Source organism: Ranitomeya variabilis, chromosome 2, assembly GCF_051348905.1.
Source record: "Ranitomeya variabilis isolate aRanVar5 chromosome 2, aRanVar5.hap1, whole genome shotgun sequence".
In the NCBI taxonomy this organism is placed as follows: Eukaryota; Metazoa; Chordata; class Amphibia; order Anura; family Dendrobatidae; genus Ranitomeya; species Ranitomeya variabilis.
Window position 1 is genome coordinate 335,598,934 of NC_135233.1, and position 23,074 is coordinate 335,622,007.

The 23,074-nt window shown below is 42.7% G+C and overlaps 1 protein-coding gene across 2 annotated transcripts in view; it reads right to left on the bottom strand.

Moving 5' to 3' along the window:
• WDR44 (WD repeat domain 44) overlaps positions 1-23,074 on the bottom strand; it is a 140,775-nt gene that overhangs the window by 27,133 nt on the left and 90,568 nt on the right. For both annotated transcript variants that reach the window (XM_077285363.1, XM_077285364.1), the window contains exons 8-14: positions 19,969-20,052; positions 15,853-15,959; positions 14,600-14,751; positions 14,378-14,516; positions 12,939-13,000; positions 12,219-12,335; positions 10,686-10,808 (exon numbers count right to left, since the gene is read on the bottom strand). In XM_077285363.1, the coding sequence (XP_077141478.1) occupies positions 10,686-10,808; positions 12,219-12,335; positions 12,939-13,000; positions 14,378-14,516; positions 14,600-14,751; positions 15,853-15,959; positions 19,969-20,052 (784 nt within the window). The remainder of the gene's footprint in view (positions 1-10,685; positions 10,809-12,218; positions 12,336-12,938; positions 13,001-14,377; positions 14,517-14,599; positions 14,752-15,852; positions 15,960-19,968; positions 20,053-23,074) is intronic.

A 23,074-nucleotide genomic window follows, 5' to 3' on the forward strand; every position in this document is an offset into this window, starting at 1 on the left:
AAAGAAGAAAGCTCAATTACCCGGGGAAGGGGGAGGGGTAGGGAGTGCGAAATGCTCCATAGTGGGGAGAGAGGCATGAAGGGGGAATTAAGTTCAAGGAATATTTTAATTTAATTAATTAAGGAATCACATATTTTGAGTGAATGTGACAGAATTGGATCCATAACTTGTTTGCGTTGTGCTGGGAGGATCCATAATTAAGTGTCAAGGGTCATTGGGTGACACTCAGGGGCTTCTAAGGAACAAAGCATGCTTAGATAACACCTTATCCGAGAACGCTCGCTCATCACTAGTGCCCAGTTCTTTACAGTAGGGGAATTCCTCTTTAGAAATTCTATAAATTGCAAATTTCCTTTCATGTTCCGGATATATACCCATTCTTCCCCCCCGATGCTGCTAACCATAAAACAATCATATCTCAGAACAATTAGCCAACCTTTTATAGTCGCTAATAAAATGAACAAACCCCAGCTGAGCGCCTGGAGCGTGTGACTTACGTTATGCACAGAAGAACAATAATAAAGCTGTATTTTACAGCCATGAAAGGGATGTTTGCTATAAAAAAAGACCTCAGCGTAATAGCAAAGTGAGGGTAAAAGTGTCAAGAACGAAAACAAACGGAAACAAAGCAGATCTTAGGGAAGGTTTAATATGTCAGGCACTAAATCTACAGATATCACCGATTATGACTAGGACCACAGTAACCACTGAACAGGAAGGTATTGGTGAGCGCCGAAAAATCATCATGTTACAATATTACATCTCTACTAACCTGGGCACAATGAGGTATTAAAAGAGGCATTCCAGTCACAATGAATGTGGTAAGGAGGAGTCTGTATACAGGGGCAGCCCAGCATTTCTTAATAATAACTAAATTAAAAGCAGTCCATACTTTCTAATATATATATATATAGGGCGACTCATGCAGGGGCTGTAGGTTGTGGCCTGTGGTGGGTGGTCTTGAGTAATGGCCAACACTCCGACAGTTATGTATTGTAATAAAGCATACAGATAGAGGGTTTTAGTGGTTTAATCCATTTCTGTTGCTTTTTTTTTTTTTTGCTTCCTTTTTGCCTTCCTTTCTCCCAAAAGTCAACTTTTTAATTCCCCGTTTTAAATTACTATAAGCATTGTTAAGACTTTTTTACGGAAGAGGCAATAGCAATTTTTTTTTACACTTAAAGTAGAAAAAAGGGAGTGATTAAATTTTTTTTAGATATTTTTTATTTTAAATATTTAACCCCTTCACCCCAAAGCCTGTTTTCACCTAAGTGACACGGCCAATTTTTACAATTCTGACCACTGTCACTTTATGAGGTCATAACTCTGAAACGCTTCAACGGATCCTGGTGATTCTGAGATTGTTTTCTCATGACATATTGTACTTTATGATAGTGGTAAAACTTCTTCGATATGACTTGCATTTATTTGTGAAAAAAACAGAAATTTGTCGAAAATTATGAAAATTTAGCAATTTTCAAATTTTTCGTTTTTATGCCCTTAAATTAGAGAGTTATATCACATAATATAGTTAATAAACAACATTTCCCACATGTCTGCTTTACATCAGCACAATTTTGGAAACATAATTTTTTTTTGTTAGGGAGTTATAAGGGTTAAAAGTTGACCAGCGATTTCTCATTTTTGCAACAAAATTTGCAAAACCATTTTTTTTACGGACCACCTCACACTTGAAGTGACTTTGAGGGGTCTATATGACAGAAAATGTCCAAAAGTGACACCATTCTAAAAACTGCACCCCTCAAGGTACTCTAAACCACATTCAAAAAGTTTATTAACCCTTCAGGTGCTTCACAGGAATTTTTGGAATGTTTAAAAAAAATTGAACATTTAACTTTTTTTTCACAAAATTTTTACTTCAGATCCAATTTGTTTTATTTTACCAAGGGTAACAGGAGAAATTGGACCAAAAAAGTTGTTGTACAATTTGTCCTGAGTACGCCGATACCCCACATGTTGGGGTAAACCACTGATTGGGCACATGGCAGAGCTCGGAAGGGAAGGAGCGCCATTTGACTTTTCAATGCAAAATTGGCTGGAATTGAGATCGGAACCCATGTCGTGTTTGGAGAGCCCCTGACGTGCCTAAACAGTGGAAACCCCCACAAGTGACACCATTTTGGAAAGTAGACCCTCTAAGGAACTAATCTAGATGTGTGGTGAGCACTTTGAACCTCCAAGTGCTTCACAGAAGTTTATAATGTGGAGCCGTAAAAAAAATTAATATTAATTTTCACAAAAAATGATCTTTTTGCCCCAAATTTTTTATTTTCCCAAGGGTAGCAGGATAAATTGGACCCCAAAAGTTGTTGTGCAATTTGTCCTGAGTACGCTGATACTTCATATATGGGGATAAACCACTGTTTGGGCGCATGGCAGAGCTCGGAAGGGAAGGAGCGCCATTTGACTTTTCAATGCAAAATTGGCTGGAATTGAGATCGGAACCCATGTCGTGTTTGGAGAGCCCCTGACGTGCCTAAACAGTGGAAACCCCCACAAGTGACACCATTTTGGAAAGTAGACCCTCTAAGGAACTAATCTAGATGTGTGGTGAGCACTTTGAACCTCCAAGTGCTTCACAGAAGTTTATAATGTAGAGCCGTAAAAAAAAATTAATATTAATTTTCACAAAAAATGATATTTTTGCCCCAAGTTTTTTATTTTCCCAAGGGTAGCAGGATAAATTGGACCCCAAAAGTTGTTGTGCAATTTGTCCTGAGTACGCTGATACTTCATATATGGGGATAAACCACTGTTTGGGCGCATGGCAGAGCTCGGAAGGGAAGGAGCGCCATTTGACTTTTCAATGCAAAATTGGCTGGAATTGAGATCGGAACCCATGTCGTGTTTGGAGAGCCCCTGACGTGCCTAAACAGTGGAAACCCCCACAAGTGACACCATTTTGGAAAGAAGACCCCCTAAGGAACTTATTTAGATGTGTGGTGAGCACTTTTAACCCCCAGTTGTTTCACTAAAGTTTAGAATGTAGCGCTGTGAAAATCAAAAAATAATTTTTTCTTTCCACAAAATGATGTTTTAGCCCGCAATTTTTTTTCCCCCAAGGGTAACAGGAGAAATTGGGCCACAAAAGTTATTGTCCAATTTGTCCTGAGTACGCTGATACCCCATACATTGGGGGGAACCACTGTTTGGGCGCACGGCAGAGCTCGGAAGGGAAGGAGCGCCGTTTGAAATGCAGACTTAGATGGATTGGTCTGCAGGTGTCACGTTGCATTTGCAGAGCCCCTGATGTACCTAAACAGTAGAAACCCCCCACAAGTGACCCCATATTGGAAACTAGACCCCCCACGGAACTTATCTAGATGTGTTGTGAGAACTTTGAACCAACAAGTGTTTCACTACAGTTTATCACGCAGAGCCATGAAAATAAAAAATATTTTTTTTTCCACGAAAATTATATTTTAGCCCCCACATTTTTATTTTCCCAAGGGTAACAGGAGAAATTGGACAACAAAAGTTGTTGTCCAATTTGTCCTGAGTACGCTGATACTTCATATATGGGGATAAACCACTGTTTGGGCGCACGGCAGAGCTCGGAAGGGAAGGAGCGCCGTTTGAAATGCAGACTTAGATGGATTGGTCTGGAGGTGTCATGTTGCATTTGCAGAGCCCCTGATGTACCTAAACAGTAGAAACCCCCCACAAGTGACCCCATATTGGAAACTAGACCCCCCACGGAACTTATCTAGATGTGTTGTGAGAACTTTGAACCCCCAAGTGCTTCACTACAGTTTATAACGCAGAGCCGCGAAAATAAAAAATATATTTTTTTCCACGAAAATTATATTTTAGCCCCCATGTTTTTATTTTCCCAAGGGTAAGGCTGGTTTCACACTTGCGTTTTTTTTTAAAACGCATGTGTGAAAAAACGCATGTAATCGCGGTAAAACGCATGCGTTTTTTTAGACGCATGCGTTTTTATAGAAAAACACAAGAAAACAAGAAAAAAACCAAAAAACCCTAACCCTACCCCTACCCCTAACCTGAAATACGTGGCACTGAAATACGTTTATATACGTATATACGTATATACGTATATAAGTGCCACGATATTTCAGTGGCCACGTATATAAGTGCCACGTATATAAGTGCCACGTATATAAGTGCCACGTATTTAAGTGCCACGTATTTAAGTGCCACGTATTTAAGTGCCACGTATTTAAGTGCCACGTATTTAAGTGCCACGTATTTAAGTGCCACGTATTTAAGTGCCACGTATTTCACGTAAATGCCACGATATTTCAGTGCCACGTATTTCACTGAAATACCGTGGCACTGAAATACGTGGCACTGAAATACGTGGCACTGAAATACGTGGCACTGAAATACGTGGCACTGAAATACGTGGCACTATGACTGTCAGAAAATGTTCATTAAACGGTTAGGGATGAGTTTAGGGGTAGGGTTAGGGTTTGGATCCCTTTATCACCTTGATGGTGGTGGGTGACTTTTCAGTGTGTTCTGTTTTTTTTCTATAGAAACGCATGCGTTTTTAACGCAAACAAACGCGTTGAGATCGGACGCCATGTCGCGTTTGGAGAGCCCCTGATGTGCCTAAACAGTGAAAACTCCCCAATTCTAACTGAAACCCTAACCCCAACCCTAACCCTAGTCCTAACCCTAGCGCTACTTTCACACTAGCGTTTTTTTGCATACGTCGCAATGCGTCGTTTTGGCGAAAAACGCATCCTGCAAAGTCATCTGCAGGATGCGTTTTTTCCCCATAGACTAACATTAGCGACGTATTGACACACGTCGCAAGCGTCGTGCGACGGTTGTGTCGTGTTGTGGCGGACCGCTGGCAGCAACAAACGTTACATGTAACTTTTTTTGTGCCGACGGTCCACCATTTCCGACCGCGCATGCGCGGCTGGAACTCCGCCCCCACCTCCCCGCACCTCACAATGGGGCAGCGGATGCGTGGAAAAACAGCATCCGCTGCCCCCGTTGTGCGGCGCTTGCACAGTATGCGTCGGTATGTCGGGCCGACGCAGCGCGACGGCCCCGTACCGACGCTAGTGTGAAAGTAGCCTAACGGGAAAATGGAAATAAATATATTTTTTAAAATTTTATTATTTTTCCTAACTAAGGGGGTGATGAAGGGGGATTTGATTTACTTATATAGCGTTTTTTGGGCGGATTTTTATGGTTGGCAGCCGTCACACACTAAAAGACGCTTTTTATTGCAAACAATAGTTTTTGCATCACCACATTTTGAGAGCTATAATTTTTCCATATTTTGGTCCACAGAGTCATGTGAGATCTTGTTTTTTGCGGGACGAGTTGACGTTTTTGCTGGTACCATTTTCGGGTACATGACATTTTTTGATCGCTTTTTATTCCGATTTTTGGGAGGCGGAATGAACAAAAACCAGCAATTCCTGAAATTCTTTTAGGGGGTGCGTTTATACCGTTCCGCGTTTGGTAAAAAGGATAAAGCAGTTTTATTCTTCGGGTCAGTACGATTACAGCGATATCTCATTTATATAATTTTTTTATGTTTTGGCGCTTTTACACAATAAAAACTATTTTATATAAAAAATAATTGTTTTTGCATCGCTTTATTCTGAGAGCTATAACTTTTTTATTTTTCTGCTGATGATGCTGTATGGCGGCTTTTTTTTTGCGGGACAAGATGACGTTTTCAGCGGTACCATGGTTATTTATATCCGTCTTTTTGATCGCGTGTTATTCCACTTTTTGTTTGGCGGTATGAGAATAAAGCGTTGTTTTTTGCCTCTTTTTTTTTTTTTTACGGTGTTCACTGAAGGGGTTAACTAGTGATATAGTTTTATAGGTGGGGTTGTTACGGACGCGGCGATACTAAATATGTGTACTTTTATTGTGTGGTGTTTTTTTTATTTAGATAAAGAAATGTATTTATGGGAATATATATATTTTTTTTTCTTTATTTAGGAATTTTTTTTTTTTTTTTTACACATTTGGAAAAAATTTTTTTTTACTTTTTTACTTTGTCCCAGGAGGGGACATCACAGATCGGTGATCAGACCGTGTGCATAGCACTCGGTCTGATCACCGATGTGACAGGCACGTTCCACAGGCTTGCCGGCGCCTGCTATGAGGATTCTCAGCAGACGCCGGCAAGCAGGGTCATCTTATGACCCGGAAGGAGTCCCGCGGCCATCTTGGATCCGGGGACTCCTTCCAGGTCACCGGAGCAGCGCGATCTCATCGCGCTGCTCCGGTGGGAGAGCGCAGGGAGCCCCCGTCCCTGCGCGATCCCCCTCTATGCCGCTGTCACTATTGACAGCGGCATCAGAGGGGTTAAATGCCCGCGATCGGCGACAGCGCCGATCGTGGGCATTGCTGCGGGGTGTCAGCTGTCATATACAGCTGACACCCGCACCCGATCACCGCGGCGCTCAGCGTGAGACCGCGGTGATCGGGGCGCCGTACTAGTACTGCGGCTGGCACTAATGCAGTGCCGGCAGCGCCGTACTAGTACGGCGCATGGCACGAAGGGGTTAAAACTATTTTTATATTTTTTTAATTTTTAGTCTTTTTAAGGGATGTGCTTCTTCTATATACTGCAATTCTACAGTATTGCAGTATATAGTCAAAATGCCATTCTCCTGTAGGAGGATTAAGACGACAGCCATGACATGACAGCTCATCGGCACCCCTCATTTGCGTTTCGGGAACTGGGGTCTGTGGCAGCCAGTGCACCAGCACATGGGCCATATTAATGTCATGGTGAGAAATTGACAGTGGCACTAAAATGGCTGAACAGCAGCGATATCGGTGGCTGCTGTTACAGGCAGATGCCAGAGGTGTATTTTTGCCAGGTATGGTGCTGACCAGACATAGGACTTACTGTTAAAGAAATTATACAAGATTTCAGATTGCAAAAAACCTGACTGTTTACATCTAGAGCAGGGATGGGGAATCTTTCTGCGAAGGGCCATTTGGATATTTATACCATCCTTCGGGGGCCATACAAACTCCACCAACAAAGTACAAAGTATATTCCTGACTCTGGCACTGGTGTCAGGACGTAATCTTTCATTGCATGCCCTTCAGTGTTCAGTAGTGAACATTGTGTGTGTGTGCTAACAGAGCAAAAAGAAATTAATGAGCTGGTGGCAATCAAAATACACCTCCCTGCCCCAGAATGCAGTAGCTGAGAATCTGCCCGGGGGCCTGATAAAAGGTCATCAAGGGCCGTAAATGGCCCTGGGGCCTGAGGTTCCCCACCCCTGATCTATAGGATGAGCCTGTGATAGTAAGCTGGAACCAAGATTTTGTTCTTTTACTGGTGTATTTAGGGTCATTATGTTGTTGAAACACCCATTTGAAGAGCATCTCCTCTTCAGTGTAAGATAATCCCTGGTATGTGGTAAGTAGGTCCGGCACCATAGTAAGAGAAACATGCCCATATCATGATGCTGGCACCACCATGCTTCACTGTCTTCAGAGTGTACTGTGGCCTGAATGCAGAGTTCGGGAGTTGTCTGATGAACTGTCTGCGGCCCATGGATCCAAAAAGAAGAATTTTACTTTCATCAGTCCACAAAATGTTTCTCCATTTCTCTTTAGGTCAGTCTATGTGTTCTTTGGCATATTGTAACCGCTTCAGTACGTGTCTTTGCGGGGACTTCTTGCTAAGGCCTCTTTCACACTTGCGTCGTTTGGCATCCGTCGCAATGGGAAAAAAACGGATCCTGCAAATGTGCCCGCAGGATGCGGTTTTTTCCCCATAGACTTGTATTAGCGATGGATCACGACGGATGGCCACACGTCGCGTCCATCGTGCAATGGATCCGTTGTGTTTTGGCGGACCGTCGGCACAAAAAAACGTTCAAGTGAACGTTTTTTTTCGTCCGTCGCGTCAGCCATTTTCTACCGCGCATGCCAAAACTCCGCCCCCTCCTCCCCGAACTTCAGAATGGGCAGCGGATGCGTTGAAAAACTGCATACGCTGCCCACGTCTAGCACAAATTTCACAACGTGCGTCGGTACGTCGGCCCGACGCATAGCGACGGACCCGTACCGACGCAAGTGTGAAAGTAGCCTAAGAAATTAGCTTCACACAGGCGTCTTCTAACTGTTACAGTCCTCAGACGTAGGGCTAGTTTCACACTAGCGTTTTGGTGAGCTGCGGACTTCCTCTGTGAAGCCCCGCCCACGGACGCACCTCCGCTGCTCAGCTCCACCCACTTCTGCATGCAGCCTGAGTACCTATCTTTAACATTAGGTACGCAAATCGTGCTGATGTATGCGGATGCCTCCGCATGTGTCGTTTTCACGCTGCAGTGAAAAAAATAAATTCCAACCAGCTGCGTTTTACGCGGGTCGCTGCGTCGTCAAAACGACGCATGAAGAAGCATCCGCATACATCCGCACGACCTAGGTACCTAATGTTAAAGATAGGTGCCAGGTTGCACGCGGAAGTGGGCGGAGCTGAGCGGCCGTGGCTTCACAGAGAAAGTCCGCAGCCCTCCGCAGCTCAGCAAAACGCTAGTGTGAAACTAGCCTAACTTGAGACTGTCTGATCATCCTGGAGCTGATCATCGGCTGAGCCTTTGCCATTCTGGCTATTTTCCCATCCATTCCAATGGTAGTCTTCCGCTTTCTTCCATATCTCTCTAGTTTGGCTTTCCATTTTAAAGCATTGGAGATCATACACAGACTCAGAAACCTGCAGATCATGAATGCGGAGTCTATTGGTTTTCTTAGAATCTACAGCACCAACTGGTAAGTTGTTTGACATGTGGTAATGTAGTTTATACCAAAAACCGTGATTAATCTAGTTAGTCATATTGGACTGCTATTATTTTGAACACTACTGTATATGTGTGCTTATGTAAGGGGTGTACTGGGGGCTAGCTTATGCCCTGCAAGCCTTTGCAGACTTTCCTAATAAAGTGGGTACGTTTCACATGTAAAGTGATGTGCTATGTGATACTGTTTTATTGTGTATTAACATGTCAAACAGCGTTATTATGTATATGTACTTAGTAAGTTATATATATCTTTATGGGTTAGGGACAGATAGGGAGATATAGTGATAGAGTAAAGGCCCCGTCTCACATAGCGATTTACCAACGATCACGACCAGCGATATGACCTGGCCGTGATCGTTGGTAAGTCGCTGTGTGGTCGCTGGGGAGCTGTCACACAGACAGCTCTCTCCAGCGACCAACGATCAGGGGAAGGACTTCGGCATCGTTGAAACTGTCTTCAACGATGCCGAAGTCCCCCTGCAGCACCCGGGTAACCAGGGTAAACATCGGGTTACTAAGCGCAGGGCCGCGCTTAGTAACCCGATGTTTACCCTGGTTACCAAAAAAAACAAACACTACATACTCGCCTTTCGGTGTCCAGGTCCCTTGCCGTCTGCTTCCTGCTCTGACTGAGCCGCCGTACACTGAGAGCAGAGCGCAGCGGTGACGTCACTGCTGTGCTCTCACTTCTCACTGTACGGCCGGGAGTCAGTGAGAGCAGGAAGCGGACGGCAAGGGACCTGACGGACATCAGAAGGCGAGTATGTACTGTTTTTTTTTTTTTACATTTACGCTGGTAACCAGGGTAAACATCGGGTTACTAAGCGCGGCCCTGCGCTTAGTAACCCGATGTTTACCCTGGTTACCAGTGAAGACATCGCTGGATCGGTGTCACACACACCGATTCAGCGATGTCAGCGGGGCCTCAACGACCAAAAAAAGGTCCAGGCCATTCCGACACGACCAGCGATCTCGCAGCAGGGGCCTGATCGCTGGTACGTGTCACACATAGCGAGATCGCTATGGAGGTCGCTGTTGCGTCACAAAACTTGTGACTCAGCAGCGATCTCGCTAGCGATCTCGCTATGTGAGACGGGGCCTTTAGGTTTAGTATTAATAAGGGGTCATTTAGGAGTTAGAACACTGGCAGGCACTGTACAGTACGAGATTAGATTCAGTTGGATAAGAACTGGTTTCAGTCAGAGTAGTGACCGTTGAGAACTGGGATGGGGCCAGGCTGTGGCTGGAAGAGTGTCTTCCTGAGGTAATCAGTCAGAAGAGTTGAGCAGAGCTGTCAGGTTGTGAGAGGAATGAGTCTCTGAGGAGAAGCTCAAGAAGTCCAGGCCCTACGGGCAGTATGAGGCATGAGGTGGAGAGGATCAGAGCAGCATGAGAGAGACAGCGGCTAGGCTTAATGATAAATCCCAGAACGTCCAAAGCCCTACGGTCTGAAAAGGATTGGCAGTGGCATCCTTTAGTTTCGCCCAGGATGGGGAAAGTGGACGGGGAGCATCAGGAAGAAGCTAGCATGGCTACTCAGGGAGCTGCGGTACCGGAGGATACGGTACAGGAACAAGAAATGACAGGAAGGACCAGGGACAGTTCAGGGAAAGGAATGTCCTTGTAGTATGAAGATTACATTGCCATGTCTGAGATAAAACTGGACGAGCTCAGTAAAGTTGTTTTATTAAAAATGACCTTGGACTCGGACCTTCATTGTGTGGTGCTGAAGAACTCTGGAATGCAGCAACCTGAGGAAAACTCGATTTCACAAGTGAGAGACTACCTACCACCCCGGCACCCGTCACATGACCAGAGGAGGAGATATATATATATATATATATATATATATATATATATATATATATATATTCTTTGCAGAGAATAAATACCACTTACCCTCGGATGGAAAGCTATTGCTGTGACAAAATCTATATGCTGGAAACAACACAAACACTCCCTCCTGGATATGTGCCATAGACGGACAGTCTTATCCATCGACGATGACAGTAAAAAGTAATTCTGGGAATAGAATAAGATCAATTATTGTCAGGAGTGAACACAATATGAGACTGTGTCTAGTCGAGCTTCTGATCACTTATAGGGGATCATTACCAGCGGAGGCTCGGCCAGGCCACGGCTGTAATTGCAGCCATGTGATTTGTGCTTTTTCCTATAATTACGTAGCAGAACTACTGTTATGGACAATGAATGGCCATTAAATACAGAAAAAAAAAGTGCTTATGGCATATTGATTAGATCGTGTCCTGTTCAATGGACTTTATGTTCAGTGGGGAGAGGAGCTCTTAAGATAAAATATCCTTCCCTATTATGAAGTGCGGTCCGCGTCTGGACAAGGTTACATCAGGAAATGAGGGTAAGTGAGGTAGAGGCTGCTGTGGGCATATAATGAGACGCACGTCGGTGGAGTAATCATTGACTTCTTAGGTTTGTATTCACACGGCAAATTTTTTACTGACTCTTATTTAAGTTGACTCTCAGCTATAACACTGTTCACATAGCAGGTCCAGCATATACGAGATCACCCTGGCACACTATGCGGTCATATTTATAAAGGGCAGGTTTGCAGTAAAGCATCCAGACACTGCATAGCCCATTCACATCTATGGGCCGTGAAAAAAAAAAGAAGAGAAAATCGGACTGAATCCTGATAACAATCACGAACTGACATAATAAGGAAGATGGAGACACTTTTTTTTCCTCTCTTCATGTCCAAGAAAATCGTATCATACCCTGATCAGAATGTGATTAGAATAAATCAGACCAATTTTCTTGGATGGAGAGAAACTGGTCGTCTGACCTTGCCTTTAAGATTTGTCAAAAAAAATTCAACAAAAAAGAGCAGCAATTTGCAGAAAAAACTCATGGATTTTTTGGTGCATGGTTTCCAGAGGCACAGCAAGAAAAATGCTATACATAGGGAAACTAATACTCTGCTGAGTGATTAACTATGGGAAGAATATGAGTTGTGTCTCATATTCGTAAATGGTTAAAATTGTACAGTGCTTATAAAAACAAAAATCCTTTCCGTTCTAAATAAAGGGGGCATTTTATTTTTATAGTTCACAGCTTGTTGCCTCTACAGTGGCTGGTTTCTTAGGAAAGAAGCTTGGTCCCCAAAGCTCTGCTCTGAGGTTGGCCAGATCACTAGATCTGACCAGCCATGCTTTAGGGTCTGAAATGTCACTCATGAGTAGTGACCGCCCCCTGCCAACCTGTAAGGCAGAGGAACGGTGCACTCCTAAAAAACTACCATGAAACAAATCCCTTAAAGTTATAGCAGGATGAACGCTGAGCTATCTTCATTAAAAAAGGTACTTTACAATAGGCAATGTAGCAGAGTGATCTTTGATGAGCTAAAAAACTTAGCAATAACCCATGATTTTATGCTTCTAGTCTTCATAAACTTACTTTAGACCAGGACAAATCAAGAAGATCCGCTGTGTGTCCTTTATATTTACAAAATGGCACCTGGCGGAAAGGCGCATTTTTATCATCTGCATCCATGTCATCTGCTCCGCTGTATGCCTATAAAATAAATGTACACAATGATAGTATACAACAGTGTAAAAAAAAAAAGCAGTAACATGTACCGTATATAGTAATCCAGAAGCAACCTCACACTTAAAGGGGTTGTTCACTACTTTTATGTCTTTAGCATAGGTCATCAATAATAGATCAGTGGGGGTGCAACACCCGGAACCCCTCAATCAACTGTTCATGGTGCCAGCGGCAACCAGATGTGATCAGTTGTGGAGCTACGCAACACAGCTGTCAACTATATAGCGGATGTAGCGGGGGGCTTGGAGATCCACTCCCTTTCAGTAGAATAGCAGTGGATGTGCAGTACCCTGATGCAGCCATTATAGGGCTGACTGAGCTGTGCCCTTCCGCTCCACAACCTTTCACTACTGACATTGGGAAAGATTGATCAGCGATGGTGCCGCCACTGATCTGATATTGAGGCCATCAATATAGAAGTAGTGGTTAACCCCTTTAAATAAACCATCACTAGTAAGGAACAGATACACAAATAAGACTAAAACGTCTAAACCGTGAACATGCACCATTACCTAGCAGGATGATGGGCAGTAATCATGTGAATTCCAGATCTGCAGATAGTATACGTACCGCATCCGTGTCAGATTTGGAAGAATTAAGACTTTCCTGAGATGGCGATGGAGAAACGCGCCCTTGCAAAAAAAAAAAAAAAAATGGAATTAATGCACAGCACTTCACAAGGAAAGATCTAATGACTGCAACGTGTCCGCGTGGAGGACAGATGCAATATATTGAAAGCCTATGCACAGATTGGAAAGCTGTGTTCTGCAGATACTCGGGTGGTTCAATACATGTCTGTTACAGTAATGGAAACTTGTTCCATCCATGGTGAACAGTATTGTAAGCTATGGCTCCATAAATACTGACCTTACCTGGAGTTCACAAATCTTCCTGCGATCCTCCCATGAGGATACTTGTAAGTTACAGGGCATTTTACTCTAAATTATTTCTATGCTATATGGTGAGTAAAGATCCTCTTACACGCACATGAAACGGGCATTGATTGGTGATATATCAAGTCCATCTTCGCTCAATTAGCTCCATTTACATGGAGCAATTATCGTCCCTCTGCAACCTGCATAAGGGCGAACCACCACTCCTGTGAGCGTCCGTTTCCAGAGTCTACATTACCCCGGACAGCATGTCTCCGTCTGAGGTGATCAGTGAATTTTATGCCGGCGTAAAAAACTGCGACCAGCTGACAATTTATCATCAGATGATCGTGGAGCATGTTCACAAAGGGAAAGAGCGTTCCTATGAATGCTCATATGTAGTGATGAGCGAGTGTGCTCGTTACTTGAGTTTTTGAGTATGGTCAGGTGTTCTCCGAGTATCTTGGGCGTGCTCATAGATTATGTTTGTGTCCCCACAGCTGCATGATTTGTGGCTTTTAGACAGCCTTAATACATGCAGGGATTGCCTGTTTGTTAGGGAATCCCTACATGTATTCAGGCTGTCTAGCAGCCGCAAATCATGCAGCTGCGGGGACTTAAACATAATCTACGAGTACGCCCAAGATACTCGAAGAACACCCGAGCATGCTCGGAGAACCCGAGTAATGAGTATACTCGCTAATCACTATTCATATGGTCCCCGACGATCATCTGTCTAATGGGTTTGAATTGCACTTCTGATTTATAGTCCTCATGTGTTTTCTTGAGCAAATTTTATGAATGGAGTCTAAAAGGGGGGGGGGGGGGAGAGAGAAAGAGAAAGCTGTGCTCTCAGTAGAGTTGGTTAAAATCGATTTGCAGCATCCAATCCACTGGCCACATTGGGTGACCGAGAACAACCTCCTACCTGACCACATCCGTGCCAGCGCCATAGTTGTGGAATCGTGCCCGATCAGTAAACTAAATGGATAAGTGCTGTAGATGCCAGGAGAAAGGAGGCAGTTCTCGGGGCTCCCATCCAGTGGCCACACATCACCGATAATGCCGATGGACCAGGTCCTGTGAATCGTTTCCCAACAACTCTAATCCTCAGTCCTCCTGCTGAGCCATACATACCTTCTGTGTTGTACTTGATCCTCATGTTATTGAAATAATCAAAAGCATTTTTGAGAACCCATATCCGCACAACATTATCTTGTCCGGCAGAGGCAAGTAGCCTTCCACAGTGTGAAAACTTCATTGTCCAGACAGCGCCCTGCAAAACAAATACAGACTGAAATATCTGGAGAAATAGATTTAACCAGAAAGACAGATTAAATGGTCTTCAGTCAGGATTACCATATGTTCTCCGCTCAAATCTTGCACAACTTTGATTTGCTCAAAGTCATAAGGACCCTTGAAGCCATGAGCAGCTTTAAACTTCACAGGCCTGGTGTACGGCATCCCCTCATCATCACTGGACGACGGGTCATCTGGATCGGTGTGAAAAACTAAGCAAAGAAAAATGGTAATATTTAAGACTACAAGCCAACATGTATCACTCACAACAGGGACGGTGAGGGCATTATTACTTAATAAAGGGGCACTCGGCATAAGTACTCGTGGCACTTGCAGTACTATCATGCTGAATGTGACTCAAGGTAAGAAAGATTGGGGTCCCCTGTGCTATAGGCAAATCCTGAACAGGTAAAAGCAACCGGTCAGCAATTTTGCGCTTTACAAACGACGGGCAGCATGAAATCCAGATGGGCTCCATTATTCTGTTTTGAAACAGAGCAGCATATTAGAAAAAACACGGCCATGGGGAGAAGTGCTCACTGAGTGGCTTCTCCTCGCCAGGACCACCTTTAGTGACTGGTATCTCCGTAAACACAAATAGGGAGAGATTTGTCAATCAAGCCAAGATGGGCAGTCTTAAGAAGGAGGACTCTTCACCCAACGCTCAGCTTGTTTTTCTGAAAAGTCACAATATTGTAGAACAAACCTTAGCTCTCTATCATGAAGGAGCGCTTCAGGATTTCATTCTGCCCGTGATTCAAGTAGCAAGAAATCGGTGACTGGTTCCCCTGAAAGGTGAACATTAAAGTCATCACCTATGAACAGGACAGGTAAGAATTTGGGCATCAGTGATGGTCCAACAACTGAGACCCCCACTTATCCTAAAGCATTGAAATGCCCAATAGGAATGGAATAGCTTAGAAATTTCAGAGGCTTTTCAGTAAAAAGGGACACAAATGATCCTACTTAAATCCCAGATCAGTTATAAAAACAGATCTTTTTTATTTAATTAGAATCTGTCACAAGGCTTTTGCTATACAATCTGACAGCACCATGATGAAGGGGCTGAGACCCCGATTCCAACAATGTGCCACTTACTGGACTGTGTTGTTGTTGTTTCAATACAATCAATGTTTTATAACCAGGACATTATCACTGCAGGACTAGATGCCACATGCCTCCTAGTCAACTGATGTGGCGCGGGTGGGGTTATACAGAGCTTAGCATTCAGTAGGAAGCAATTCCTACTTCTAAAAGATATGTGCGTAAGCCCTAAACAGCAGAACACAGAGGACATAGGACACTGCGCTCACCTTCATCTCTGACACTTTTCACTTTATTCACGGCTCGCTCACCATATTCTTCTGCCAGATGTTTTGCTCTTTTGACTTTTTTCCCTAAGAACTTTTTCAGCTGTGTACTATAAAAATAAAATATTGCAAAAGTTAACAATGTTCTAATTTCTGCTATGATAATAATAATAAAAAAAAATCCTGAGCAACTCATACAGATGTACAATTGTTAACACGCAAACCCCAAATTATAGCCCAAAACTGTACGAGAAGGAAACAAAATGAAAGAGAACCCAGCCTGAATGTTTAATGTAAGTCTTCGTCTGGGGTGTGTTCTGTGCAAGTTACTATTATTTGCCACCTCTGATTAAAGTAGTAGCAGAGGACGGATTGGTAAAGCAGAGTTCTATTAAGTCCAGACTGACTTTGTCACATTTAGGTTTCCTTGAAGTAAAGGAAAAAGATAAAATAGGATTGAGCAAAAAATAGGAAAAAAGGATCAGGACTTGATTAAAACTTCTGTTTATTTCAACCTTTAAAAACAGAGACATCCGGGATTAAAAAAAGAATACAGAGTGATTCTTACACATTTCTGGCATAACTGATCTTAGTCATACAACATGTTAAATAGGATTAGCTGGCTGGAAAAAATAAATCAGAAATAAGGAACGTTTTGCAACATGGAAAGTTTTGCCCAGAAACTTACTAATGATTGACTTCTGCACTTCATAATGTGTCACATTTCTTACAAGGAAAAGAACACATATGGAAAGGGTGCAAATCATTATATGTATTCCTGAAGATTGCCTTTGGTTTACAGCACTACTGCAGGTTTGCTTTGTTAGAGGAAGGCGATTCTGTTAGAAAATTTGCATGCTGATTTTGCAGCAGATTCTCAACGCACATTGCACCCCTATATATAAAATGTGCAAAATCCATTGTGAAATTCTGCAGCATTTCTGCTACATTATGTGAAGATCCGAACCATGATGATTTTTCAGCTAGATGTGGATGTTTTCGAAAACCCATCTACATGATGTCTAAACTCAGCACTCAGCACTCAGCAGTCGGGATCCCGAGTCACCAAAGTAATGGATAACTGGTAAGTTATATAAAGAGAGGCACAATGGCTGAGCACACCATGAATGAGCTCATAAGTATGCACCTCTATGCCATCTCCAAAAGATAAAGGGACTGATCATTTATTTATTTTTACTTAAATGCACGTATATGTGGCTAAACATTATTTTGGCAATTGGGTTGCATTAAAGACTTTGCACCTTTTGACTTTTCCAAGCTCTTTGTTTTGATCTGAGAGTACAGCGGAAGAAGAAATACCCCCTGAAGATGTTACTGGTGTGGTGATACACTAAATGAATGCATTCTTTTATGTTGAGGTTTGATGCAACTATTTATTTTAGAATATGCTTTATAAAACGTGATGGTATAGGGAAAAAGGAGTTTGCTAGTTTCACCAAGTTAGTTGGTGAAGGAGAAACGGTCATGTCCCCAAATGCTATTAACCTGAACATACTGGGTTAATCTGTAGGTAAATAGCATGCTGAAACTGTCAGCTACCAGGAGAAAATGAACATTATTTCTTCAGGGAGCGCCTGCTGTCGGTTATACAGGCATGTCCGGAGAGGGTACAATCATCGCTAAGCACTCACTTATAGGAGCTGTGAGAGGTGACAGCAGCAGCTCCAGGCACACCTCTGACTGAAAGCAGCAGCTCCCAGGAGGAACAAAAGCTAGTTTTCTCCTGGTAGTCGCACTCTCAGTACAGAGGCCGGACAGCATTATAACACTATTCACCTGCAGATTAACCCTGTATGTGCAGGTTAAGTGTTTGGTAACAGTACAGGCTCCATGTTCTGAGAAGCCATAAATAGTGGCCACTCCATAATGCCCGAGACTTTTTAGAGTAATCTAGGGCTCAGTTCCTGACAGAAGCGGCACAGCGCAGAGTAAGGCCTCTTTCACACTTCAGTTGTTTGGCGTCAGTCTAAAACCGTCATTTTCCTCAAAAAACGGATCCGTTTTTTTTTTCGACGGATCCGTTTTTTTCCCCATAGACTTGCATTAGCGACGGATTGTGACGGATGGTCGTCCGTTCCATCCGTCATGCGACGGATCCGTCAAAATTTAGCGGACGTCATCTAGACATTGACGGTCATTGCAACGTTTTTTGTCTCCGTTGAAATGACGGATTGCGACGGATCCGTCGCCTCCGTCATTCAATAGAATGGCCACCTATTGGCGACGGATCCGTCGCGACCGTTATTTCGGCGGATCCGTCGCCCCAATCCGTTTTTTCAATTTTTTTCAATTGCGCATGCTCCAAAAAGTATATACAACCCCCGAGTAACGGATCCGTCAAAAAAACGGATCCGTTACATCCGTTTTTTCAACAATTGTGACGGATCCGTCGATCCGTCACTTTGTCGGAAGTGACTGACGCCAAACGACTGAAGTGTGAAAGAAGCCTAAGAGGACATCATCCAAGACATTTTCAAAGTCGTGACTAATTGTAGCTTTTCTTGAATTGTCCTTCACGGTCACTGAATGCAGGAGCTTCTTGCATGGTCCATCGTACGGCAGAAGTGAACAGAACGGTGTACAATGCAGTACATACAATATAATCACAAAAATGAGAACCCTCCTCCCATTTTTTGTAACGGTTTTATATCTTTTCATGGGATAACACTGAAGAGGTGACAATGTAGAGTAGTCAGTATACAGCTTGTGTAATTGCTGTGTTAATTAACTCCTCACGCAGCAATTAATGTGTAAACCTGAGCTGCAGCACGGTGGCCAAGACCATACAGCGGTTGAAAAGACCGGTTCCACTCAGATCTGACCTCAACATGGTTGACTTAAGAAGCCGAGTGCACGTGCTCAGCGTTATATTTCTTTTCAAAATAGACGTACCGAGTGCTGCCAGTATTACAGACGTCACAGGGGCGGGGGGTCAGTCTGTGAGTGCTCAGACCATATGCCACACACTGCATCAAATTGGTCTGAATGGCTTTCATCCCAGAAGGAAGCTTCTTCTAAAGATGATGCACAAGAAAGCCCGCAAACAGTTTGCTGAAGACAAGCAAAATAAGGACATGGAGTGCTAGAACCCTGGCCTGTGGTGTGATGAGGCCAAGATAAACTTATTTGATCCAGATGGTGTCAAGCACGTGTGGTTGCAACCAGTTGAGGAGTACAAGGAGAAAAGTGTCCTGCCTACAGTGAAGCATGGTGGTGGGAGTGTCATGTTTTGGGGCTGCATGCATGCTGCCGGCTGTGGGAAGCTACAGTTCATTGAGTGAATCATGAATACCAACATGTACTGTGACATACTGAAGCAGAGCACGAGTTCCTCCCTTTGAAAACCAGCCTGCAGTGAAGTATTCCAACATGATAACAACCCCAAACACACCTCCAAGACCCCCACTGCCTTGCTACAGAAATTGGATGTAAAAGTGCTGGACTGGCCAAGCAAGTCTCCAAACATAAACCCTACTGAGAATCTGTGAGATATCCTCAAAGAGAAAGTGGGGGAGAGCAAGGTCTCTAGCAACCATCCAGATCCGTGATTTATTCACACTTTGGGCAAAATTTGGCCATTTTCACTTTTATTGCCAGCGGTATAGACATTAATGGCTGGGTGTTGAGCTATTTAGCGGGCACACCAAATGTACAGGGTTATACAAGCTGCACACCAACTACTTAACATTGTATCAAAGTGTCGGATCTTCGGTGTCGTTCCATGAAAATATATAATAAAATATTTACAAAACTGTGAGGGGTGTACTCACTTTTGTGATATACAGTATTAGAGACGGCCATTGCTGTCATAATGACAGGTCTCTGTAAGGGATTTGGGTGAATAAACCACTGTTCACATTGACCTTCTGGACTGCTGCTTCCATCCCATCTTTTGTGGTTACATTGGGGACAGACTCGGCGCTCATGGAGTTTGCACCTACCTGTAGAGGAACTTAGTGCGGTTTTATCCCCTTGTATCACCAGTAGACATTAAATATACTTTGTGCTGATTCTACAAGTACAATGGTAGCCGTAAAATACAATGAGAATACGCAGCGTAAACCAGACAAGAAAAAAAATATATATATATATAATTACGTTTTCTGCTTTAGTTTCCCTCCATCGGTGTCTGTCTGATGAGCCTGAAGCTTTTCTTCATCATCAGACTGTGCAGCATCATTACTAAAAGAGAAAAGAACCATTGTAAATTCCTGACCGAACATATGAGACTCATTATTGCGTTTGCACCTATTTGTTTTTGTGTGCTGGCTTTGGTATATTTCACCTGTGTTACATGTACACCTTATTCTTCTGATGATTTACAACTTTTCTAAAATGTATTTTAGATGTATTTGTCAGTTATTTTTTATATGCCATTTTATAATCAGAAATGGTTTGCGCAATTGTTGCAACATTTTGGGAAACATACGTCATCTTGTGCTAAAAAGTCACAAAAATACTGTACATTTAGACAAAAATAAAGATGATTTTTGATTCAAGAAAGATATGAGACTTTGAAGAGGTTATCGTGCCAAAAGAGCACAGAACATCGCAAGACAAAAAATAGAAAAGTCACTTAAAAAAAAAAAACACGCAAATGATGAGTCTTGCCCCGAAAATCTTTTTCTAGAAGGGAAACATCACATGGCTTCCAACAGGAACCATCTACCGCTATAATAACCCTATGGTGGGAAAGCCAACACCTGCTGCCAGCATTACTTGCAGATTGCTGGCGGTCCCAACAGGAGGACACTGATCATCCGGATTTAAGGGAGCCATTCAAAATAAATAAATTATTTTGAAACTACAATTGCAGCAAGAGCTAGAATGACATCCAATGAAATGTTCAACTTCCAGCCCCTGTGCAATCATTGCTGTGTTCACAGTGCACGCACCGAGAAACCCAACGGTCTCAGTCTCCTGCCCGTTTCAGTCCGATCCTGCGCCACGTGATCGGTAATGTAACCAAATCACGCCGCGTCTCGTGTGGACCGGAAATCGCTTTCTTAACGTAATCTTCAAGATGAATCCTATAGACTTACATTAAAAAAGTGTCTTCAGGTCCACCCAGAATACGCTGCAAGAGCCGGCTGGTGAGGACTGACGTCACGTTGAGCAGAAGAGGACAGAACGGCGCTGGCGAGAAGACGATGGGTACAAATCATACATGCACTGCACATTTAACACTGCAAAGGGGCTAGAAGATAAAGTGGAGGGCTTCTTTATCAGGATGGTGTTTTATGCTTACTGTATGGTAGTATTATATCATTTATGACCAAATAAGTGATTAAAGGGAATCCTCCAGCAGGTTTTAGCAATTTAATCTGACAGCGGCATGATGTAGGGGCTGAAAGCCTAATTCCATTGATGTGTCACTTACTGGGCTGTTTGCTGTAGTTTTAATAAAACCAGTATTTTACCAGCAGGAGATTATCACAAGATGACTAGTTGTCTTGTGCCATGTAGTCCCACTGCTCTGTAGAACAGTGCCCCACCACTGATTTACAGCTTTCTGAGTACACCATGCATAGGCAGAAAGTTGTCAGTGAGTGGTGTAGGTGAGGTTATACAGAGCTCAGCATTCAGAGAACTGCTAGATCTGCAGCAGAGAGAATAGTGATTTAATCAAAACTGCAGCAAGCAGCCCAATAAGGGACACATTACTGGGATCAAAGTCTCCGTCAGCAGGTTTTTGCTATGTGATCTAAGTGCAGAATGATGTAGGGGCAGAAAAAACAAAATACACTCCCCTTATATTTTGTGTGGGGCCGTCTACACACCCACTTTGGTCCAGTTTTGCACCTGCACATCAAAGAAGCGATTCTGATAGCAGAACTACATTTTCTGCATTTCTGTAGTAGCCAATCTGCAATTCACCGGAGATTTACCAATGGTGAATTTCCAATTTAAGACTAAGAAATAATGTGTGCAAACTGTAAAGTGTTGCGGAATATGTTAGCGCTATATAAAAAATAAAGATCATTATTATTATTATTATTATTATTATTAAATGAGTAACGACAACTTCTTCTAAATAAATTGGTTAGAGCTGCGCTCATTGCATTGTGTCCTTACATTTATTTCTGTGACACTACGAATGATCGGGCAATTCTATTCCAAACCCGAATAGTGGAAATTCATAATGACATTAGAGGTTACTCTCAGGTTACACGTAAACATTACACTGAAATATAGCTTGTTTGGTAATCAATATATATATATTTATAGGCCAGACCTTGCTGAGCAAAGATTGGATCAACTTACAGGGGTAAAGAACTTCTATCTACTAAGGGTTATAGGGAAATTTTATATTTACTACGTAATTATTTATTCATTCAAAAGATGGCTTTTTCTCGATTGAGCATATCCGCAAACATAGCAAAAGTGGAAAAAACAGAATTTACAAATACAGTGATAGCAGCTCAAAAGGGACACAAGAAATACAGCAAATAAAATTATATATATATATATATATATATATATATATATATATATATATATATATATATATATATATATATATATATATATATATATACACACACACACACAGTACTGAGATAATAGAAATTTGAGAATAGGATCTGCAAAAATAAGTCTATAATTCTAGGAAATCTATGTAGCTTTTGTTCATCCTTATACTCCTTGTTTGCCGAGTTTGAGTGCTGAAATGGACCATGTTAACTACTTGCTGTAGCTGAACCCCCCTTAGAGAAGGCAGAGATGGTTTATTACCAGCTCAGCCTTCCTGGTCACTGTATACACAGGGTGATTCCTCTGCCAGACCCAGAGGTCACGTGATTGCTGGATGTAGGAAGAGAGCAGGAGCTGCGGGGTCCTAACAGGCCGAGATCAGCTCTGCAGTGCAGAACCTAATATTCCAAGCCCAGTTACATGGAAAATCTGATGAAAACATTGAAAACTCTGGATTCCTAAAAGAAGAAATTATTATTATTTTTTTTAATGGACAATTCCTTTAAAAAGGTGTTGTCTCATCTTCTTAAATGGGTAACACTGCAGTTTGTAAACACTTTGAAATGTACCTCTCCTCTCCTTAAAGATCCTCACCGTTCCAAAAAACAAAGTGATTTTTAATCCAGTTTTGTGTTGCTCGTCGCCTAGGTTTTACACCACTTCCACATTTTAGCTGCAATGGCAATTTTCCTAAGGAGTGCAGTGCTGCCAAGCTCTTTGCTATAGAGCT